The 15,055-nt window shown below is 39.9% G+C and overlaps 1 protein-coding gene across 1 annotated transcript in view; it reads right to left on the reverse strand.

Annotated features, from left to right (window-relative positions):
* Positions 1 to 13,684, reverse strand: part of LOC119778402 (glypican-3-like) — a gene marked incomplete at its 5' end in the record, with an annotated part of 64,173 nt that extends 50,489 nt beyond the window's left edge. Inside the window, one exon of the mRNA XM_038277610.1 lies at positions 13,573 to 13,684. Within this exon, the coding sequence (XP_038133538.1) occupies positions 13,573 to 13,684 (112 nt within the window). The remainder of the gene's footprint in view (positions 1 to 13,572) is intronic.
* Between the last annotated feature and the right edge of the window lie 1,371 nt (positions 13,685 to 15,055).

Raw genomic sequence — 15,055 nt, forward strand, 5'->3', positions numbered from 1 at the left:
CCCTCTCATGACCCAGGAGAGACAGGAAACAGGAAGTGGGACCTTTGACCTCTACAGGGGAGGGATCCTGTTGTACAGCAACATGTGACCGTGCCCGGCGATAACAAGCGGGGCTGCGTGAATCAAATCAGACAGCAGCAGGAAGACTCAGCTGTTTAGATTCCTTCTCCCTCACAGCTGAAGAAGAAGAGAGGAGAAATCGAGTTGCAAGGAGGAGCATTTGATTAAGAAAAGTCCTCAGCTCACTTATAGCGGTGATTCCTGGTAGTCAGGTCAGTCCCTGACTTCTGCTGGGGGGTTTATAAACTGGCTGTGTGATAATTACACTCAGGGGGTGGTGATGGTGGAATGGGCAGAGAAAGGAGCCCAGCTTGGCCCCAGGACCGATGGTGGAGTAGGTGGAGAAAAAGAGGTGAGGTAGAAGTATAGAGGTAAGGAGGAATGGGTGGCAGTGGTAGACAGGATGGTTGGGCCTCATTAGCAGGCAGACTAATTGGAGGGAAAAAGGCCCCCACATGCTACGTCTGACCTCCCAGTCAGCAGGGGAGAAAGCCACTAGGAGAAGGCGGTGGGAGCGTCTGAGGAGGAGGAAGGAGGTCTGTAAGTTTGATTCCTATAGTCTAGGAACCATAACCCTGCAGAAAACAAAGATAATGTGCAGCGGTGTGACAATGCACCCGCCCCGCGGCTTCTGGCAGGTTTACACCAGGTGTCACACTTCATTTAAAAAACCCTCATGGCTTATTCCAGCTCACAGACATGGCAGCATTACAGCCCCCCCCCCCCCACCCACACACACACACACACACTCTGCATCCTGAGCAGCCATACTTTACACACATAAAAACGAGCAGAGTGAGAGGACAGAGGCCGCCCTGAGGGGGGTGTGTATTAAATAACTCTTCAAAAGCCCTCTGTAAATAACATCAAACGAAGGTGAGACGCTTTGACTGCAGCGAGCATTACGGCGGAGTTAGAGGGTGTGCATTTACAGAGCGGCAGGCTTGCTCTGACACCTATGTAGTCCATTAGAGTGATTATAAGCACACCCTGCAGGAACCCCCCACCCCCCGCCCGCTTCCACTTAAGCTCCCCAGTAGGAAGTTTTTCATCCGCACATTTCAGTGTCGCTTTTATTTAATAGCTCTTCTGCTTCCCCATATATTTATATATATATCAGAGTTGTATATGAGCTGTAAAGCGAATCTGCTGCAGTTGTTTTCCTATGTTTGCATGAGATAAATCCATGCAAGAGTGCGAATGAATAACGGCCACAGCTCAAGTGCGTGATTTACACAGAGAGTTGTGCCTTCTCAGTAGCGTGCACGTTGTCTTTTCAGGTTGGTGCACGCTGCCCTGGCTTGGCCGGCTGATGGAATTTGTGGCGTTCGGGGTCTGGTTTATTTTCCACCCTGGATTCCTGTCTTATACCTGCAGGATTTTCCCAGGTTCTGGCTTCAATTAGGCTGGGAAGCTGTGAGGATAGGGTGGGAGAGTGTTGGTGCTGGTGTGTGTGTGTGTGGGGGGGGCGCAGCGACAGAGCTGTAGTCTGTCACACACAACTCAACACAGCTGTGGAGATTGAAAGGCAGGCGTTAAACATGCCAAGAGGGGATGATAGGGATAAAATCTAGAATATTAGATCGGAATTCAAATATGTCAAGAGTTTGATGCTCTGTTTACCTTTTTAACTTCCTAAAACAAGAAAGAACAATTCCTCTCAAATAGCCGACTCCTCAATGGCCTGTGATGGGATTTTAAGTGGTAGACGAACAAAAAATTTTCTGTAATATGAACCTGATACATGCGTTTTTTAGTACTGGGTCACGATTGAAATGTCTAACCGTGTTAATTACAGGGGCTGTAATTCATCACATTTTAATTAAAAACCATATTTCAACAAAATAAACCACATTTCAAATGCAAAACCCCCTTTTGAGTCAATCAAGCAAGACAACATGTTCTAATAAACATTAGCTCTGAACCCAGTGATTGTGTCTGACTATTGAAAAAATGCATGGGAACTGCCTAATCTAATAGTGGAGATTGGTTGCACGCCAATGTCTTTCACAGCAATCTACAAAGTTGTATTACTTCAAGATGAATTAGTCGCTTTACTTCAACACAACAAAATTACTTCTCCTCTAAAACTATTTGATCAATAAAAAATGTAAGGGTGGCTGACACTGAACACTGCAAAAGCTAAAATATAACCAAGCATTTCTTGTTGAAATTAATGTATTTTATCTTGATTTTAATAGGTAAGCAAAACTATTTGCTTTATGGAATTAGAAGATTTATGCTTAAAATAAGAAAAGGCACAAATATATTGCCTTATTTCAAGTCGATATTATCTATATATCTTATTCTAATGTTCAGTCTATTCCATTGGTGGATTATCTTATGTTATTTAGTTGCACAAATTAAGAGAAAATACATGTATCATTATTTTTAGATCAGTTTTTTTGCAGTGTAGTTATGCAGCTAATTGAAACTAGTGTTATATTAACATTAAACAGCAAATCAAACTAATTATTGTTGTCTGCAAGAACCATATTCACTCCCAGAAGGATGAAACAAGAAAAAAAAGTCTGTTTTTAAAATAAATCTTTCAATAAATGTAAAATAGATTTTTTTTAACATAGCCCTATCTCTGACCTGAGTGGAAAACAGGCAATTGAAAAGATCAACATATATTTTCATTGTTTCAAGGCTCTTAGCGTCAGGCAGGAAAGAAGAGGGTGCTTGAATAATCCCACGAGGTTTTATCCTCCAAATGCCAAACTCCTCAGAGAAACCAAACGTTCTGTAATCAAAAGCCAATCACGTAATTGGCCTATTTTGCCACTAGCTTCAACATCTCCTGCCAGATTAGTTACTCAGAGGAGAAAGCTGATACCCTGGGAAGTTAAACACATGTTTGAAAAAGAAGAGGAGGAAAAAAAACAATCCCACCAGAACAAGAAGACAACTTCACAACAGGATCTTCTAATTCAGGCGGCCTGACTCTACATACAGCTTTGTGCAGAAAACTCACTCGGCCACTTCTCCCTAAATCAAAGATGCAGAGTCACGTTCAGACTCCACTTTAAGTGGGGAGAAAGCAGCAAGACTCGCCAGTGTGGCATCAGAGAGTATCTTCAAACCGAGAGGCGAGGAGTGCATGTTAAATTACACTCTTCTTTATCGGCTTCCACTCGCTGTATACACAAGTATCAACACACAGACAGGACCTCACACGGGAATTTGTTCCACGAATTCCTGCGGCCGTGTGAGAGACAACATCTCTTAGCACAAAAAAGTGCTCCTCAGAGTCTCGCTCTGTTTAAAGATTCCAAGAGAAGAGGCATTAAACAAAGCGGAGAGCCATTTCTCCTCTCCCATTTATAATGTGTAGCTCGCTGTAAGCTTGGCTAAGGCTCAGTCATGACATCAACTGCCTTGGGCGTGAGAAAACAGTGTTTTACAAGCCGAGGCGACCGGCTCGGAGTGTTTTTTCTCCCCTTGTGGTGTTAAGTTTAGCCTCGCTGAGGTACAAAGGCTCAAAGTCTCCCTGCCAAACTGTCACAGGCTCTGCTGATAGTCTGATCAACACTGACAAAGTGAAAAATGACACATTTCAGCGCCGTCGTCACGCAGCACTTTGGAGAAGAGGAATGAAACATTAAAACATCAGGGGGATTAAAATTTGGAAGGAAGCCGTTTCGTTTAGTGGGGTCCCATGTCCCCTCTCAGTGTTTGAGTGCCTATTCCCTGGATTTTAAAAACACGGCCTCACATGCTGTGGTCTGGGGCTAATTTGTGGCTTAAAAGTGGGTCAGCACAAGCTGGAAGAGCCATTGATTATGCTCAGTGTTTGAGTCAAAAGGCAGAATATTGCTCATTCAAAGGGAAAGTGGTTGCAGAATGAAAGAGTCTCAGAGGAGCACTAAAGGGCAGTTATGCGAGTGACCCCAGCCCTGAATGTATCGCTCAGTCACAATAATCATCAGTGCCTTACAATAGCATTCTTTACCCTCTAAATTCTTTCATTTTCTCAGGTTTCAGCCACAGATTTCAGTGCGTTCTCTGGGAATTCACATGAAGGACACACAGTGTCGTTTATACCGAGAAATACGGCATCCATTCGTATTCAAACTATTTAAAAACATGTTAAACATTATGTTTTGGTCACATTTGACCAAATCTGTTAATGGAGAAGGATTGACATGGGATTGGTAGCCCTTGTCATTACCCGATCCGTACCGGAAGCACGATCCGTACCATCAGCTCATTTGCGCGTTCGCAAACAGAATAACTTCCGGTGGCAATATTTCCTTTTTCTTACTTTTTTATTCTTTTGTATTTTTTAGAGGCATGGGTTTCTTTTTGTATATCTTTGTATTTTCGTCAATACTGCATTTTCTAAAAATAAAAAAACAGAAATACATTAAAAAGTTCAATCGCCTTGTGATAGTTACTTTGACTGCTCTGAGCATGCGCAAATTTACGTCACACAGCGTATATATTTAAATTTGTTTAAATATTTGATTTACTCTGTACTTAACTATGCACTCCAGCAGTACTGATCCCACAATGGATTCATTTGCTACCTTTCATGACCTGCAGTTTTTCATTGATAAGAGAACATTTCCCGAAAATTTGTTTTTATAAAATAAAAAGGATGTCTCCACATTTTCAAGTTAAAGGTAAGAAAATTAGGGCGTGCTCGTGTTGTAGCGAGTACTGTGACTCATTTTTGGTGTATTTTTTAATTATTTAAGGATATAAATAAAGTTTTTTCAGTACCGTAATTACATTATTTTTTGGCGACCCGGAAGTTATTCTGTTCGCGCAGGCGCAAATGAGCTGATGGTACGGATCGTGCTACCGGTACGGATCGGGTAGCGACAGCCCTATCCCTGTGGTGAGCGGTAGTGGTGGCAGCATCATGCTGATACTTTTCTTCGCAGGGAGAGATAGGCTTAACCTTTCCTTTGAGTTTTATTCTTACAGTATTTGTGTGTTCAAATACAGAGAATCCATCCTGCCCCACTTCAACCATTCCAGATTGACCCAAAATAATGTTACAGCATTATGGTTTTCGGCAGGACAAGACAAAAAGCAATAGCTGCTGTGCCCGCAGCCGAAGCAAAATTAATATGGCAGCAAAGCAGGTACGCGTAGCTGCTGCTGTTACATAGTTTTTTTAGAATTCACAATTTGATCTCTGAAAGAGGAAGAGCAGGAGCGTAAAAGAGTAAGTTGGTGTAGTTTCTCATGGAATCTGCTGCTATTTGTTTTGTTACCATGATTGACTAAAACCAAATACGGAAAGTTCTCCTACATATCCCTCCTTTCTCTTAACCCTTTAACACCAAGTGTACAGTATAATATTTGATGCCGGAGTTTTTGAGATCCTACAACATTAGTGTGATAATCTTGTTCTTGAGAAACCCGGCTTACACAATCAGACATGTATAGCGAATAAAACATTTATGATGAAATCTACGGAAATGCCTCATGTAACACAAATGATACAAATACCTAATCTCATTTCACTTCTCAAAAACGTTCTAAACTTGTCAGAATATGCAATGACGACTCTCATGTATAAAAATCTGATTTTTACGACAGGTTTTTCAAGGATCGCTATGTTAAAAGAAGCTGGTTATAGTAGAAAACTAACTGTTCCCAAACATGTTTCAATGGATCAATCAAAGTCCATACCAACAATATATTTAGAATCGGAAAAAAAGAACATTTGCTACTATAACCAAAAGAAGTTCTACACAGCATTGTGTTATTTAAAAACAATATGTATTTCTTTTCAATCATTAAAATTTTTTTTCCAATTTTCTTTTCCTTGAAAAGCGGCTGCAAGAAGTTTGTGAAACACTGGCAATCACAGCGACACTAACACAGTGAGGAGAGCAGCCATCGGATGTCTCTCCACAATCCTCACCAAATGGAAGAAATAAAGAGAAAGAGAAGAAGCCTCAGTAAGGAAGGCGCTGTCTGATTGCTCCCTCATATGGTGGCTCTCCATAAATATCCAAACCGATTACTCTTGATAAATATAAATGAATATACTTTATATTTTGTGACCCAATGACAACAAATTTTTTTGAAAAATATTATTTTTCAGCCTAAAAAGACAAGATGCAATCCCTTTTGCCTAATTTTGATGTATTTTCTATTTTTCTTATAATTCTTTACTTCGAAAATTAAGGTTTTTCTCTCCAGTTGTTTTTCTGTTGTGGAGCTGCATAACATAAAACTATTCTTAAATTATTATGCTGCATAACATAAAACTATTCTTAAATTATTATAATAGAATGGACACATGATGGGGACTTGTTTTTATCCAATAATTGTAATAATAAAATGGAGAAGAACACTATTCATTTTTATTCAGTTCCTTTAATTTGTCAGTCCCTGAGTGAACCACAGCTGCAAAGGGTAAAGCTGTTGTTCTCAGTTCTCCTAAACTACATCACATCCCCCATTAATCCAGTAGCAAAGATCTGATGCAGTAATACCTTTTTAAGCTAAGGAGGGCGACAAACATGCGGTTATAGATGCGAAACAAACATGCAGTAAATTGTCAAAATAATGCCTGGAACAGCACTATAGGATGGTCTAGTGGTTGGAGCAGTGCACTTGTGCTCTGAGAAGGCTGCAAGGAATAGGTTCAATCCCAACAGGCTCCACTCTGGGTCCCTGAGCAAGACCCTTAGCCCCTGATTGCTCCCCAGGCGTTTCACAATGGCAGCCCACTGCTCCCCAAGGGGATGGGTTATGATGCAGAAGTGAATTTCTCCATTGTGAGATCAAGGCTGTTTAAATACTTATTATTATAAGAGATATATTTATACATTTTTTTCCAAAAATTTTAAATGATATACTCCATTAAATAAAAGTCTGCAGTCATAATTATAAGATTTAAAAAAATTCTAAATGGTATAAAACTTTTACAGGTCACTTCTTGTGCTCCGAACTCTTTCCTTGAAAAGGCTCAACGGAACAGACAGAACCAGGAGAACATGTGATATCAGGTGAGAACCAGCACGGCGCTGCCTTCAGGAACATCACGCATTATCTAACTTCTGGCCTGCCTTCATACACTTGGCATCAGAAATAGGACATGAAAGTAATTATCTGTAAGCCGCTCTCTCACATCAGATGGTTAATTAGTTTGTTTCCTTCCAGCCGTGCCTCATCAGGAGCCAGTGGGCTTTCAACCGTGGAGGTGGAGTAGGGCGGAGACCTTGTAAAACTGCTTTTAACTAAACAACCTCACTTTCCCTGGTGCCCACCGAGGATGTTTACAATATGTGAGCAGAGATCAGACGGAGCCTTGAAATACCAGGGACAGTCACTAAACACTTTGCAGGATTATAAAGGTTTGGCCTCTCTGGTGACAAGTGACATCATACTTTCCCTCTAACAAACTCAAATAAATATTAAGGAAAGTTTGAGAAATGTCTGCAGGAGTGAGAAGAATTCTTGATGATGGAAAGAATCTTAAGTTTTAACCCCCCCAAAAAACGTAGAACTCATTTCACTGGTATCATAAGTTTTTCCCTTTTTAGTGAATTCACGACCTTTTCACCAATATCGGTCAGACCTGCTTCATCTTTGCACTGCGTCAGGTTGGCAGTTTATTTTTTATTATTCTGAATAGTGGATATTACCTCGACACGTGAGAGAGGCTGACTCATTTAGTTTTTTAAATCTTCTCTTAAAACCCTTTTTTTTCTCTCTCTGGCTTTTTTATCCAGATGGAAACGTTGGCTTTTTTAATGCTTATTTGTTTTATGTTGTGTGTCTGCTCTCTGTCTTGCTTATTTCGGTGTAATTAAGTTTTTATTGTCTTAATTCGGAGTGTGATTTTTTTTCCGATTTCTTGTTCCTTTTAGCTTTTTGGGTGTAAAACTGAGTTTTATTTCAAAGTGCTGGATCCTTTTATACCATTTAGCTTAACCGGGTGGGAAAAAATGACCAAATCACCAGGAACAACTTGTATCAAAATGATACAAGTTTTTGGCCCACTCCTCTAGATCAGTGAGGTTTCTGGGTTGTTGCTAAGAAACATGGAGTTTGAGCTCCCTCCACGCATTCTTTATTGGGTTTAGGTCTGGAGACTGGCTAGGGCACACCAGAACCTTGATATGCTTCTTCCAGAGCCACTCCTTGGTCATCCTGTGTGTGCTTTGGGTCACTGTCATGTTGGAAGAATACAGTGCCGTCAGAAAAACACCCCCAAAGCATGATGCTACCACCCCCATGCTTCACAGTAGGGATGGTGTTCTTGGGATGGTACTCATTAGTCTTCCTCCTCTTCTTCTTTCAAAGACAATTAGTAGAATTTTGGTCTCATCTGACCATGTGACTTTCTCCCATGACTCCTTTGCATCATCCAAAATAAATAAAGAAGAGAGACGGAGGAGAGATGTAAAACTAAACATCTGATCACACTGCAGTGTAAACATCCAACTGGGTTAGGGTCCATGAAGACCAAACTCTGCGTACCTTTGCGGGATTTTTATCTTTTGATTTTAATGTAGTACTGGGGCATAACTGGGTGTTTTTGGATGGAGTTAGCATGCTCTCCTGGAACATATGCTTTTAATGTGTGCATGCCTGTGATGGACTGTGATCGGTACAGGGTGAGCCACTGGACAAAATGGATCGATGGATTTATGTAAATTTATTTAGCAGGAGAAATAACAAATGATTGCAAGCCCCGCTGTCACAAATATTAAACCCCTGTTAGTAGCTACTTTCTAAATCATTTGAATAGTTCCCACGTGCACAGAAAGGAAAATTTTTAGGGATCATTCTGCACATTTTTTGCTGATCTCTTAACAGCTCTGTTCACAGCAGATAGGTCCGCAGTACGACTCCTGATGCCTGTACCACAGAGCAAGGTCAACATAACAGGATTACTTCCAGTTTAACCAATCCACAATGATGGTAATCAGGATCAGCTGTACCACAAAGCTGGTTATCAGTTCACCAAATCAATCCAGGGTTAACTGATCATGAATCTGTGGACACGCACGTATAAAGGGGCGGGTTTTAAGTAGCAGACCAATCATAATGAAGGGAGAGCGCCTTATTGTGATGGACAAAATTTTTGACCATTAATGGAAAAAAAAGTCTAAATGAAAAGTCAAACACGGCCAAAAAGAAACAAAACAAAATGTAATTTAACACAGCCATAAATTCCAATCATTATACTGCATATTAATCATATCTCATTCCTCAGATGTAAGCCTCTCAGGAGTGAAGAGGACTTGAGAGCAGATAAAAATAAAAGAAAACACTAAAACAACATTTCATCTGCTTAGTTGGAATTTTTAATTCAGTAATGTTTGAGCTGCAATAAAGCTGGAAGCTGATGACATGATTGCATCATATTAACACAAAAGGTGATCGGACTGAGGGAAATCATCCTGATTTTTCATCTTTTTTTTTTTTTTTTTTACTTTTTTTTTCGTTTTACCTGGTGGTTTACCATTAATCCCCCATCAGTTTCAGCTTATTTTTGTAGCTTCAGTGTAACATTCACCCTTCTCATTTAAACTGTTACAAAAAACAAGGGAAAAAAGTATATATATATATATATATATATATATATATATATATATTTTTTTTTTTTTTTTTTTTTTTTGAAGATGAGGATTTTGACGCCTTTTCACAAGTTTAATTAGAACAAAGCATAGTACTTCTAGTAGAAATCTGGCATCTAGATAGCATCTAAAACTTTGCAGCCCCAAGATTCTACACTTTCCTGCAGGTCTATGTCCTTGAGCTTTGGAGTCTTTTGCCCCCCATTCTCCTCACAGTGTGGCTGGAGGATACATACGGCTTCTCCTCCAGCCTTGATTTACAGCTTTAGTTGTGTTAACGTTTCAATTTTTCCTCTTTACATCTTTGCAAATTTCAGCCATGAGCTTTTATAAACATTTCCTGATTTATGAAGACTGACACCTATCAGTTTTCATTGTTTTGGATTTTTTCTTGTCTATCCCCATTTTAAAAAATGGCCCACAGAAACGAGGCTCTGTGTTGCTCTATATTCATCAATCGGGTTGAATAAAAAAAAACATACTATTACAGAAATAAAAGATGCATTTTCTTAATAACTTTTTAGACATCTTCGCCGGGTGGCCAGTGAGTGTGTCTCATATCATTCAGCATTAAGTAAGGTCCAGTATTCAACGATGAAACCACTGGGAAATGAGAAGAAATCCCCCATAATGTGATATCAGATGGTAAAACTAAAACAGGCTAATTCCATTAGTTACCAAGAGACCCGTTGAGGTCATTTTAACAACACAACCCTTTAAAAAGTAACAGAAAGGTGACCTATATACTTCACTTAATTTGATACAGAACTCTTGCACATCACAGTAGAGTGTCACACATTGTTATGATTGGTTTTAAAAACACTTAGTTATTTGTTTTTTTGAAAAATGGGGGGAAAAGTGCAGCTAAAAGCCAAACAGATTTACTGCGGATAAGCTATGCAATCAAGCATAGCCATTTTTTGTCAGATGTCCATCCAGCACAATGAAGCGGGGATCTGATGAACAGCTGGAGCTGAGGAAGAAACACTGATTTACTTAACTTTGTAGTAATCAGATATGAAAGTAAAAGCTCCCATGTGGATATTATACCTACAGAAATATCAGGAGGTCCTGGAAACGCTAGCAGAACTTTACATAAATGTCAGCCCACATGGCACATCACACCGTGGGTGGGAGCCAATAAGAGAACAGAATAAGATTACAGATGGAAATCATGATTCGAATGAGTCTAATAAGGTATCATGTGAAAGTCTGTAACATGTAGAGTTCTCTCATTTTATCAAAATACCCCTTGAGCTATTGCCATAGTTATGCTGCTTTAGGCTTAGGCTGCTGGAGGACATAGGGACCATTTTTCATCATTCTGCTTCATTTTATCTCTTTTTTTCCTTCTCTGCAGAATTTGTTAGTTAAATCTCAAATATTATGCACTCTCTGCTTTAGGGGAGTGGCAGCCTAGTAGTTATGGCATAGAGCTGAGGTTCTAAGTTCGAGCCCCAACCCACAGACTGCCACTCTGGTTCTCTGAGCAAGACCCTTGACCCCACACTACTCCCCGCCACCCCATGATGGCAGCCCACTACTCCCCAAGGGGATGGGTTAAATGCAGAAGTAAATTTCTCCAATGTGAGATCAAAAAAGTTCAATTATGTAATTGTTATTTTACCCATAGCAGCATCACCTGGTCTATTCCTGTTTGGCTGTGACTCCATCCTGGAGAGAAATATCAGCTGTGCTGCTGCCATCAACACCTTTGTTTATAGATGTTATGATAGCCTGTTTTTCAGTGTAGTCCTGTTTATCCGACTGTGACTAACTGTAAGTGCTCTCTTTGATCCTGTGACATGTTAGCTGGCTCAGATCTCATCTGCCTGGCTTTGTGTTTCCTGGACGGGGCCGCCTGTGGAGGTGGTTATCCGTTGCCTTTAGTATCTCTGCTTCTTTTTCTGTCTGCTTCTGTCTCCTTAAACCCCAGTCGGCCTCAACAGATGGCCGTTCACACTGAGCCTGGCTCTGCTGGAGTTTCTTCCTCTGAAAATAGAGTTTTTCCTCTCCACTGTCGCTAGAAGCATGCTTGGTCTGAGGGATTGCTGTCTAGTCTAGGAGTCGATGCGATCAGCTGGTTTACCTAAGATAGAAAACGGAACCCCGTTTTGCTTTAAAAGCTTCTGTTACACAGGGTTGGTACCAATATTAGATTTTTGCGCCCTCTATTTTTGCCACGTGCACTATATATGTCTAAATGTATATATTACCGGGTGTTGCCAATGTAATAAAATAAACTAGTATGCTATTAACAGTAAAAGAGTTACTGTATTTAGCAAATTATTTTTGATCTCTGTGGCACAAGAACAATGGCAAACAACAAATATAATAACAGGGATTAATCAAAAAAATAATAAAATGTATAGAAACAGGTATATTTAACTAAATTAAACATTACAACATAAAGCAAATAATTAAATTATCTATATAAAAATTTACCTGAAACCAGATTAAAATTATTTGAAATTGAAGAATTAGTCCTTAAAATTAGGTAAATATATAAAACTACATACAAATCTCTACTTGAAAGACATTTGATCTGTGTAAAGAGGAAGAAGTAACTCTGTTAGGACAAGACCAAACATATTGCAAGACCGTGTTTTCTCCTATTGGTGTAAATCGACTTTCAACCAATAATTCAGGGCTTATATTGGACTTAAACCATTTTACCTAAAGCAAACGGAAAAAAAATGAAAAAACTTCCGTCTCAAGTCCAAAATTTGAAAATATCTGTAAAAAATGAAATGAAATAAAGTTTAAAAAAAACTAAATTGAAAAAAATAAAACCTGAGAATACAGCACATCAACTTTCATTAACTTTTTTTTCCAAGTTTTTCAAAATTTCATTTCTGGATTGCGTTTCTCTCACATATTTGCAGGGTTAAAAAACATGTTTGTTTTTTTTGTTGTTTTTTTTTTGCACAAAGTTCACTCCATATATTTCAGTCTCTAGATGTCTGCTAAACTGGTACAAAAAAAGGAAATTTAATGATTCATACTTTTGTTTGTGAAACATGTATAATATTTTGTTCCCTTCTATACTTTGTGTCAATGAATTATAAATAAATAAATAAATTGCCCCCTATAATTTATTAAGCTTTTTTGTTTAAATGAATGTGTGCTCACCTCTGCAAGTGTCTGCAGCTGTACTTCATTACGATATTTTTTTCTCACCCTACAATTTACACCCTGTTCTTAACTTTCCAAAGGCCTCTCACACAGCGAGGAGGAACAAGAAGACTTACAGTGTTTCAGATGTGCATCTTATCCACAGAGCTCAGGGGTGTTTAGTTTGGCTTTACAGCTGGAGAGCTGTTCCTAGAATTAGAGGTTTCTCAGGTGGAAGTTTGGAAAACTAGCCTGGGGCTTAAGGGGCCAAAAGCTGCACAAAATCCTTTAGAGCCAGATCTGCGACAAATATGCAACGAGGCCCATTTGAAGGTGGCATGGAGCATCTATAGCATATAAATGAGGTAAAACAGCAAGAGTAATTAAGAGGAATGCATTGTCAAACTGTGTGCTTTTATTTGAGACTCAACAAGGGGGAAAAGATAGTGTCCCTAGATCTTGTTTAAAGAAGGGGGAGAGGGAGTGTGAGCCAGTGGGGTGGGGTCTGCATGCATGTGAAGGTAAAGTAGTTTTGGTGGCCAGCTGGAAGTGGTGACAGCTTCAAGTGCCAAGAATGCTGGAAGCTCAGGCTGATCTGTGGGACTGATACGTCTATCTGCAGGGCTCAGTTTGATCTGGCATCTTTCTTAAATCCAGAGTTTTCCATAACAGAACAGGCCTTAAAACAAACTAAAGAAAATAAAGTGGCTGTGTTTGCATTTTTAGTATATTAATCTTTTTTCTGTTGCCAGAAAAAAAAAAAAAGAAAAATAGAGTGATTCGTTCAGCCAAATGGAGTTTGGTCATGATATAAGCTCATGCAGTGGGCCGTCCAGCTCACCTGGTTGATGTGTTTTAGTTTGTCAATGATCTGGCTGATGACCGGCTCCGGCTGCTTGTTGCTCTTAGACTCTGAGGCTGAATGAAGCCGTTTCTGGCTGGGCCCAGCAAACCTGAAAGAAAAACAACACATTTTGCTAAAGCAGCAGAGTGACCATTGCTCCATCTTCCCAAATACGGTGTTTAACACCATCTAGTGTCGGTTAACTTAATGACAGGGCTGAGATGTTTTTCCCTGCAGGCAGGGCCGGCTGAAAAGTCCATTTGTAACTGAGCTCGGATTGAACGGATACCTCTTCCCTCAGTGGAACATTTTCCATAGTTAAAAACAGGATCAACAATTTTCCAGGATTTAATATTTGAAGCTAAAGGATGAAATCATCTGCAAACAAATGGGACTTTCTAAACAAAGTTAAACAGAAATCAGCAACAGCTTTCATGCATAATTGGCCTTAACTTTCTTATGAGTGGATTTACTCATGAAGTTTATGCACATATTTTGTAACAATAAAACAAAATCCTCAAAATGGTTTCAGTTATTATTTAAAGTTTTGTTAAGATTAATTTTGTTCATATTAAACTTTCACTTAAAGACGCTCTAATCATCTGTGTTAATGCACCAACCGTAGCACTGCTGCATTTCTGTGCTGCTGCAGCTTAGAGGGTATATTTAGCTCCCACCATGAAACAGGCGAGTGCCTACAAGTCTTCATGTGTACCTTAGGAAGTGGAGCTCTATTGACTGTTTTAAAGAGGAGAAGGAGGAGCTGCTCTGCCTAAAATGTGCGTCTGCTCACAGGACTTTCATGCTCAGACTTTCCTGTACATGTTTTCTCAGCTAGAGCAGGAGTAACCCATCCCTTCATGGCTCTAAAGACAACATTAACAACTGTTACAAGTTGGAGATCTAATTATGCACAACAGGAATTCATTACTGTGAAAGGAAAAAATAATAAAAATGAATAAAAGTAAAAAAACAAAATTTGATTTACAAATGGAACTTCAATTAAAATACATCAGAAACCCATAGTTGAAGCTTTATAGTAAACTAGAAAATTTCAAAAGAAATTTTGAGGGGGGCCACCTACTGCCCGTCTGGGTAAGTGGGCCAATACGGCCCTGGCAAGTGACATTGGGGCTCCCCAGACCAACTGCTTACGCCTTTGAGGGCTGCTGAGGGAAGGAAAGAGGGCTAGGTCATGGGCAAAGAGAGCTGTGTGCCACTTGTGCTGAAATCTGGGAAATAGACGTGCACAGCATATGATGCACAAGGGTAATATGGGTTGTCCATATTGAACCGCAGTGGGTAAAGCGCAGTTGGCGGGCTCTGCCCGCCTGCTAGGAGCCCTTGCAGCGATGAAAAAAATCACCAATGGCAGGCTCCGCCCGCCTGCTAAGAGCCATTGCAGTGATGAAATCACCATTGGCGGGCTTCGTCCGCCTTCTAAGAGCCATTGCAGTGATGAAATCACCAATGGCGGGCT

The sequence above is a fragment of the Cyprinodon tularosa genome, unplaced genomic scaffold, assembly GCF_016077235.1.
Source record: "Cyprinodon tularosa strain WSP-4 unplaced genomic scaffold, ASM1607723v1 ctg133, whole genome shotgun sequence".
In the NCBI taxonomy this organism is placed as follows: Eukaryota; Metazoa; Chordata; class Actinopteri; order Cyprinodontiformes; family Cyprinodontidae; genus Cyprinodon; species Cyprinodon tularosa.